Here is an 8,748-nt window from a genome sequence, read left to right on the forward strand (position 1 = left end):
CTCAAGTAAAAATAAACAAAGCTGAATGGGAAGATAAAAAAACTGTAGAATAGTAAGTTTTCTCAGTAATAAATTTTTCGACAGGAAACGCGGTGTTATTGTGTTAAATTGCAAAATATATGATTTATAAAAAGAATTAATAGCGAAAATGTTAAAAAACGGTGACTTTTGAGAAAGTATTAGCATTTTTAAGTGCATCTAAAGTTTCTGAGGCGCTGCCAGCGTCCGGACTTTTCTCCGATCGGACTTGATTTACTTCTTTTTTAAAGTTAAAATCTACTCCCTACGCCGCTTGACTTAAATATGCTTAGATTTTTTACTTTTTTTCCATTAAAATTAAGAATTTATTAAAAATAATATGGTAACTTCTTAAATTTTTGCTCAATAACTTTTATGGAAACCACCAAGGTTTTGTATATAAAGGTCTAACAGAAGTTGTCTCTTTCACTCCCTAAAATTCCTTGCGGAATCATTTTTTATTTCCCAAATCAGGGTATTGATTACGGACCACAAAAATGTTTTGGAAAGGTGTATGCTTACAAACTTGGCAGAGTATATGGTGCCGTTAGCTTTTTACTGCACAGTAGTGCTGCTGGCGAATGAAGGTTTTCAGAGATGAATCACATTAAAAATAAATACAGGAACAGGCTTTATGACGAAACACTTGAAAGTTAGACCAAAGGTCAGAAATTTATACGCCGTCTGATTATTTACTTATTTAAAAAAAATATATATATATATATATATATAAATTTATTCATGGAAAGTTTGGTTTGAATACTATTTAGAGATCAAGCTGTTTTACAAGCACTCCGTTTCAATATTATTCTATTTAACAAAAAATTTTAATCTGCTCCGAAAATTTCGTTTTTGCTCCGATTTTTCGAATCATTGACTCCTGAATCGAGTTTCAGTAGTCCGAACGCTGGGCGTTGTTTACTTTTACTTGAGAATTTTCAAAATCGGTAATTCCCAATTAGCTGTTTCTGGAACGTGTCACATTTGTACACTACTTCGTGATGTGATAAAAAGAAAAGCTTGCAGCACTCCGCAAGGTTGCAGAAATCTCTTAAAATATGTTCGAAAAATATCTTAATATGGAAGGAACTGTTTACACTCTCAAGGAAAAAAATTGCCAACCCAAAAATTAAATTTTTTTTAGAGTCTAATTAAAAGGTTTGCCATTTAGGTGAAACCTTGCAGAGTTTTTTAATTTTTGTACATAGTGTAAACCCAGAGATCTACTACATTTTTTGAAATCTCCACATGTTATTCCAGATTTCACACACAAAAGAGAAGTCCGATCACTGCTCGCAAAAACAAGGCAAAGAAGAAGCAGTGCAGCATTCACACAGAACACAATAAACAGCTGTCAAATTCCAGAAGTCAAGTACATAAAAAGGACACGAAAAATACTGCATTTATCCTTTATAAATATTTAGAAAATAAAATATATATATCAGATCACATTAGTAAACCTTATTCCACATGGCGCACTACAAGGGGGCCGCCAGCGAAGCGGGCCGTGCGGCGCAATTGATGAAAAAACGTGAGATTGCCCAGCAGGAGATTGAGTTTCGCAAGAAGAAAATCGAGGAGGAGTTAAAGCTAGACAAGATTGAAAACAAGTTCGCCGCACATTATGACGCCGTGGAACAGCAACTCAAGAGCTCGACCATTGGTTTGGTCACTTTGGATGAAATGAAAGCAAAACAAGAAGATATTGTAAGGGAACGTGAAAAAAAGTTAGCGCAGAAAAAAGATGAGAAAGAACGTGAAAAACAGCGTGCTCTGGAAGCTATACAGGCGGAGAAAAACAAACAAAAGCGTCAAATACAAGCTCTCTCCTTCAGCTTCAATGATGGTGAAGAAGACGGTGAGGACGAGAACGAACCGGAGGACGCAGACGACAATGAAGTTAAAGAAGAGGATACTCCACCCAAGAAAAAGTGGACAGACCTCAGCGACGATAACGCACCACCAAAAAAAAAGAAAATTTTTAAAAATCCGGAAGTAGATACATCTTTTCTGCCGGACCGTGAGCGCGAGGAGCAAGAAAATCGACTACGTGAACAACTGCGACAAGAATGGGTGATGCAACAAGCAGCATTAAAAGATCAAGAAATAACCATTACTTTCAGTTACTGGGATGGTTCGGGCCATAGACGCAGTGTTGTAATGAAGAAGGGTAACTCAATATATCAATTTCTACAACGCTGCCTTGAATTACTGCGAAAAGAGTTTAATGAACTAAAAACAGTTATGGCAGATCAATTAATGTATGTGAAAGAAGATTTAATTCTTCCACATCATTATTCATTTTACGATTTCATTGTAACGAAGGCTCGGGGTAAAAGTGGTCCTCTATTTCAATTTGATGTACATGATGATGTACGAATGATTAGCGATGCAACTGTGGAAAAGGAAGAGTCACATGCGGGCAAAGTGCTGTTACGTTCTTGGTACGAACGAAATAAACACATTTTTCCAGCTAGCCGTTGGGAGCCTTATGACCCAACGAAGTCATACGATAAGTATACCATAAAAGATAAGAGCAAAAAATCATGAATGGAACCTAATTCTAGGTTAATAAACTGATATATAAAAACAGATTAAATTATCATTAAACTCATTCATTTGTCCATAGAATTTAAAAGACTACTTATCGTATCGGTATATCTACGAACTGACTGACAAGTCCTGAGGTTTATAAAATAACCGCTGCACCCGACAGCATACCTAATAGCCATAAACCAGTGGCAGATCCAGGGAGGGAAAATTGGGAAATTTCGCTAACTCTTTGATGTTTGCATATGACGTTTAACTTTTTTCTGCTGTACATTCAGCCTCATTTCGTAAGTCGTAACTTAGGCTAAATTGTACGACTCGTACTGAAATAAGTAAACGACCAAAATCGTCGAAAACTATACAGTGCTGCCAAGTTTTTCCATTTTAATACAGGGTGTGTTCAGAAATGCATCAAGTCAAAGCATCAGTCTCTTTTACTTCTAAACTATAATTGATGAAATGCCTTATTTACGCAACTAGGTTCCAATTAGGAATTTAACCGTGGTTGCGCATATTGGACATTTCCATCAATTATAGTTTAGAAATAAATGCGTATGATGCTTTGGCTTGATGCATTTCTGAACACCCACACTAGGTGAGTGGAAATTTTAGGCAATGACGTGAAATTGTCGATACGATTCGACTCTCGAAAAACGACTTGCATTCCACACGACTCTCGCAATAAGGGTGATTATCTTTCATTTTGTCATAATCTTCAGCTGGATCGGAATGCATTTGCGTACCTATATCTTAATAAAAATTAATGCGAAAAAGTTTAGTAATATCATCGTCCTTAACTATAATGGAGACAATCAGGAAGCTCCGAAAATAAAGACTTGGGCTGCCGTTTGCAAAGCTCATCAAAATTATTTTGGATGATTGGCTGTATAATAAACAAATTTAATAATAAATAATTTTTGCGGTGGACCACATATTTACAGGTGTTTAATTTCACCGAAGACATTGGTCGCTTGTTTTGCAATGATGTATGCAATTGAATTTTCTTTGTGGCTCAAATCGCAGAAAAATTTTTCAATTTTATAAATAATTTTTTTTTTACAAAAAAACGATTTTTGAGAATAAGGTATGGTAGCATGAAATATCACAATCTGCTTAAGCTGAAATTAGTCGAGAACGCAGAACGTATACTTAAACACAGTCTGTATACGCGGAATTTTGTCGATTACTGGAGCCCTCAGTGTTGCTTACTACACTGTTGCCACTCATCAATGCCTTTTCATAAACTTGCCCTTTTAACTACACTTTTTCGTGCTATAATAGATTTTAGCTAAATATAAACTACTAAGTTTTCAACAAAAACCTTACTCAATAGTAAATTTCAAATATTTTGAATAGGAACTTATACCTTTTTTACCATCTGTAAAACTGCCGAAGTGGCAACCATCTAAAGAAAGAGAAATCAGCTGACACGGAAAAATCTAAATTCCGCAGATTTCTGCGCTACGGGCTACAACTACTGAAAAATTCTGCGGTGTTGAGTTTTCATTTACATGGCGCTTTGGTAAGACAGATCGTGTCAGCTGACTCGGGTTTACGTACCGGTAGGTTTACGTTCTTGACTAATTTCAGCTTTAATTGTCATGTAGTTAATATGGCGCCCGCAAAGTGACAATGGCCCGTAGTCATAGTCAAAATAAAGTCGACTTTAAAGTTAGTTGCAGCTTTTTTGACAGATATCCCATTGAAAATTATGTCAAAAAGCTGCAACTAACTTTAAAGTCGACTTTATTTTGACTATGACTACGGGCCATTGAAACCAGAGAACTTAGATAGATCTAGTGTAAACCCAGACTCTTAGATCTATCTAAGTTCTCTGGTATAAGCTAACATCACTCCCTGCAGGGTATTGTCTTGCTTCATAAAAATCACAAATTGTTTGATCGTTTGTGCGATATCGTCAACTCGATTCCAGTTTTGCTTCACGTAACAGTAACAGTAACACGTAACAGGAACACAAATGCATAAATCAGTGTTTTGACAACATCGTTTTGTCAGTATCGTTTGAATGACTATCGTTTCAAAGTTATGTGATGGTTTATGAGTAGTGTTTAACGTTTACCTGCAAAATCGCCCAGAAACTCGAGTTAAAGGCTCAACGTGAACATAGTATAAGCTAGTGATATTTGTTGTGGTTTATTCACATTTCTGGAGGGCTTGGCAACCGTGCTCAATTTTCTTACTTGCTTTTTCTGACGTTTGGATTTTCGCGTTTTGGCTTTTATATGTCAGTCGCATTTTAGAATTTCTGTGAGTTGGTTTTTTGTTTTGGGTGTTTCTTTTTGTCTACACTTGCAAACATAAATTTACGTGAATATAAATAAAATAAAATAGAAAGATTAATAATAGTGTATAGAGAATGATTGGTACATTATCAGAGATAAAACGATTCCTGCATTGGGGACCAATTACTGCTTTAAGTAAGTTTTTTATGCTATCTTCCATACATATACATAAATGAAATATGTAATTTTTAAATAATTTATCTATTTTGCGTCGGAATCGGAAGTTATGTTTGTTATGCTTGTTCATTGGCGTATTTTTTCATGCATGGTTCTGTGACGATGCGAATTGCAAACGACCACTTATCCTACCACATATGGACATATGTTTATGAACAAAGTGCAGATAACTTGGCAACTTATTTTACACTCATTTGGTGAATTCAGCGAAATTCCCATGTGTTGGTTCCTGGAGCCGGTGTGATTTTTACACCTTAAAGAATTTTACTTCGAGTGCGTACATGTTTAACACGCTCTATTAAGTTTTGTAGATGGGGAGTGTGAATTAATATGCTTTACAAACGGTATGATCTTCTGAGGACTGCAACAAAAATAGTATGCCTCCTTCATTAGTTCAAGCGTGCCATGTTCTTAATTATATGCAACTTCCGCATTCGCACCAAAACGGAAATTATTAACTTTCCTACACTTGGGCTTGGGTAGCACGAAGGTATTGGCTAATCAAGCATTATGTCCTTTGGTTTTGCTAATATTCATTCATGTTGAGCAGTGCACATTAGTGCCGTAATATTTATTTAAGTAGTTGACCATTGGTGGTCACAAAATTTGGTTTTAGTAAACTTGTCCTTATTCGTAATACACATATCACGCCTCCACTGTGTTTTGGTAAAGTAAGTATTTAATTAAATCGTAATTTTATATTCCTTAGTAGTTTTGATTGATATACCGAAGGGGCTTTGTGGATACTTCGATGCTGTGTCCGGGACTGCTAACTACCATGTTCCGTGCTGCGACGAAGTCGACACCTCTGGCGTTAAAGTCGTCAAGTCGTTGCAAATTGTGAAGCATCCGGAACGCAAGTATATTTATATCTTGCAATATTTCAAAAACTACCCAATATTTAATGTGTATATGCCATAAAATTTTTAGTTTGAGAGTTGACAGCTGTCAAATCAACTGCTAATTTCTCTAAAAATAAAATTTTTTAAAATACCACTTATTAGGTTTTTAGTCCCGTTAGTCACGAATTTTATGCCAAATTAAAAGTTTGACAGTCGACAGCTGTGATTAGGTTTTTAGACGTTCCCACGACAGTCGGGTCTACGTAATCGGAACAACCCAGATTTATATCTGGCCAAGGACTGTCACTCCAGCAACACTCCCCAAAAACCCTTTGGGGAACTTGTATGCTGCTACAACAACAACAACATTAGGTTTATAGACATGCTGATAGCGAATTTTATGTCAAATTAAAACTCTGAGAGTTGACAGCTTACAAATAAGCTTAATTTTTCTAAAACTAAGATAATCTTTAAAAATGCCACTGAATAAGGTTTTATACATGCGAATCACGAATTGCGTGTCTAATTAAAACCTTACGTATCGGTGGTCAATTTCTCTAGAAATAAGGAAAATTTCCCACAAATTAAACGCACTCTGTTTTTAGGCTCATTGATCTTGAATTATACATATATCACATTCAAACTTTTTCGGTTGACAACTGTCATTTTCAATGGAGTAAAACAATATATTTGTTTAGCAAAATTTGATTTATTATATACGAGGAAACATATCTAATATTACGTTCAAATTGGCCCCATTTAACTTGTTAAATGAAAAAGAGCTTTTTGGAAATGTCCACATTGAACATTTGGAGTTAACTTTGACGGTTGCTTGATTACCAATAAAGATTCAAAAAAAATATTTCAAATCAAGTTATTGGCTGCGTTTCTTTATACATTCCGGATAATCCCATTTCACAGCCGGAATAAACAGAATACGTTTGAAATATACGTTAACATCATGATTCAATTATTAAAGGTTTTGTAAGTAGCTTTTTTCTAAAATTTGGCACTCCCACCCACAGGGATGGTTTATGGAAGCAGGGGAAAAAGGGGAAGAATTCAATCACACTTCCTAAAATGGGAGCTAAATTCCATAAAAAGGTGTGGATAATAGTGAATGGTGGTATTTTAAAACAAAAACGAATTTGATTTAATTATTTAATTTAAACAAGCTTATTTACATCGAATATAACCCCCGATTGTTATTGAAAATAAATATTTCTATGTATATACCAAACTTGCGTACGTCAGATGGCGCATAACTCGAGAATGCATGGTCCACTTTCAGCTTTTTTTTTTGTTGTATTTGTTTGCCAGTTGATGGACATGAAGAAGCTATTTGTTTGCGGAAAATATGCAATATTTATTAAACAAAAAAACGGCAAATAAAAAAATTTGGAGCTTACGTTTCTTTCGCGGTTATGGCTCGATTGTTTCGAATTCTTTGATGTCGCACTTTTTATGTTCTGGGGAAAATATTCAACACTGGCTTGCACAGCCGCAGTTGGCGATTGGTGCCGGACGAACTCAGAGCACGCAGCTACTGAACGACTGAGATAGGGAACGTGATCTACATCGTCAAATGAGAAGTGGCGTAATGGGGCTTTCGCACGAGGCGATTTTTCAGGCAACTTTTGCGTTCAACTCCCGACGGGTTGCACGAAAAAAAATTTGAATGACTAAAAATATCAAAATATAAAAAAAATATTAAAATATTCGCCATAAAAAGGCGTTTGTATTGTTCAACTTTGCATTCTACTTCCAGCTAATCGCTTGCAATAAAGTTGGTCGCCAGCCAACATTCGCCTCGTGCGTACACCTTTTAAGTGTGCAATTACATCGCGCCATTGACTAAACCGAGCTGTCGTGTGACGATTGGGCCTATGGATGCGGTTTGGCAATGTTATATTGCGTCAAAATCTCATTCGGAGACACCAGGATTGTGTCGTGGAGTACAATACCTAAATACCTTCGTTGGCTCATTGAACGCTTTACTTTACAGCGACTTGGCAGAATCAAGAGGTCTCCACGAATATCGACAAATACATTTCGGCATTTAAGGGAATTTCGTCTCTTAACATTGAATTTCTGTAGTCCAACGATTCTCACCCATTTTGTCTTGTTGGCGCCAGCGAATGCAGAACAAACATTTCTTCAAATTTAAAAAGTAAAAATTTCACTACTAACAATTTAAAAATGTTCTTAAAACTTGCAAAGAAATTTGGAAAAGAAATATCACTGTTTTTGTTTTTAGGAGTAGGGTGGGAGTGTCATTGATAAAATTAGAGCGAGAGAAAGTTTTTCTTACAAAACCTTTCATTATTGAATCATGCGTTAACATATCATCAGGAACGTTCTAAAGAATAAGTAAACAAAAAAGTTTATTCCAAACGTTCAGAATGAATAAAGAAATTCAGCCATTGTGTTTCAATTTGTTTTGTGCGTATGTCTGCTTCATGATATTAACGCATACGGATAACTTAGAGGCTTCAAAATGTTTAATTCGTATGCACTATTTATCTCTGCGTTCGATGAGACCTCTTGGAAAATAACTAATTACCGCCTTGGCCCCTTTTTTGGCGGGCAGACATGCATACAATTTTGATATTTTTTGATAATTTTTAATTTTTAATATTTTTCAGAATATAAATTTTTTGAACGTTGGCGTGTCAAATAAAAGCTTTTGCGTCTTTCTGATTGGTCGAAGCAGAAAGCTTTCTGATACAACTCTGCGCCGAACTGGTTTTCGAAACGATTTAAATGATTTAACTGGTTCAATTTTCCATCAACAATTGCATGCCATTTAATTTGTTTATGAACATGTATTGTTTATTTAACTGGTTCAAGCCCATTTA

The 8,748-nt window shown here is 35.6% G+C and overlaps 2 protein-coding genes across 3 annotated transcripts in view; both read left to right on the forward strand.

The window, feature by feature from the left end:
• The first annotated feature begins 1,296 nt into the window (after positions 1-1,296).
• Positions 1,297-2,934, forward strand: LOC118738559 (protein FAM50 homolog). Its single transcript, XM_036469500.1, has 2 exons — positions 1,297-2,585; positions 2,648-2,934. The coding sequence occupies exon 1, from the start codon at positions 1,489-1,491 to the stop codon at positions 2,566-2,568; it is 1,080 nt and encodes a 359-aa protein (XP_036325393.1). The 5' UTR covers positions 1,297-1,488; the 3' UTR covers positions 2,569-2,585; positions 2,648-2,934.
• A 1,879-nt stretch (positions 2,935-4,813) lies between these two features.
• Positions 4,814-8,748, forward strand: part of LOC118738031 (palmitoyltransferase ZDHHC6) — a 30,761-nt gene continuing 26,826 nt past the window's right edge. Inside the window, exon 1 of one of the 2 annotated variants that reach the window (XM_036468905.1) lies at positions 4,814-5,006. In XM_036468905.1, coding sequence (XP_036324798.1) covers positions 4,946-5,006 — 61 coding nt within the window. In that variant the 5' untranslated portion in view covers positions 4,814-4,945. The remainder of the gene's footprint in view (positions 5,007-8,748) is intronic. The other variant, XM_036468908.1, reaches the window with a different exon arrangement.

The sequence above is a fragment of the Rhagoletis pomonella genome, unplaced genomic scaffold (genome assembly GCF_013731165.1).
Source record: "Rhagoletis pomonella isolate Grant_MI unplaced genomic scaffold, Rhpom_1.0 Rhpom_scaffold_00004, whole genome shotgun sequence".
Classification (NCBI taxonomy): domain Eukaryota; kingdom Metazoa; phylum Arthropoda; class Insecta; order Diptera; family Tephritidae; genus Rhagoletis; species Rhagoletis pomonella.

Bases quoted from the DNA above. Each gene is read 5' to 3' on its own strand.
- LOC118738559 (XM_036469500.1), top strand. From the start codon at position 1,489: ATGGCGCACTACAAGGGGGCCGCCAGCGAAGCGGGCCGTGCGGCGCAA.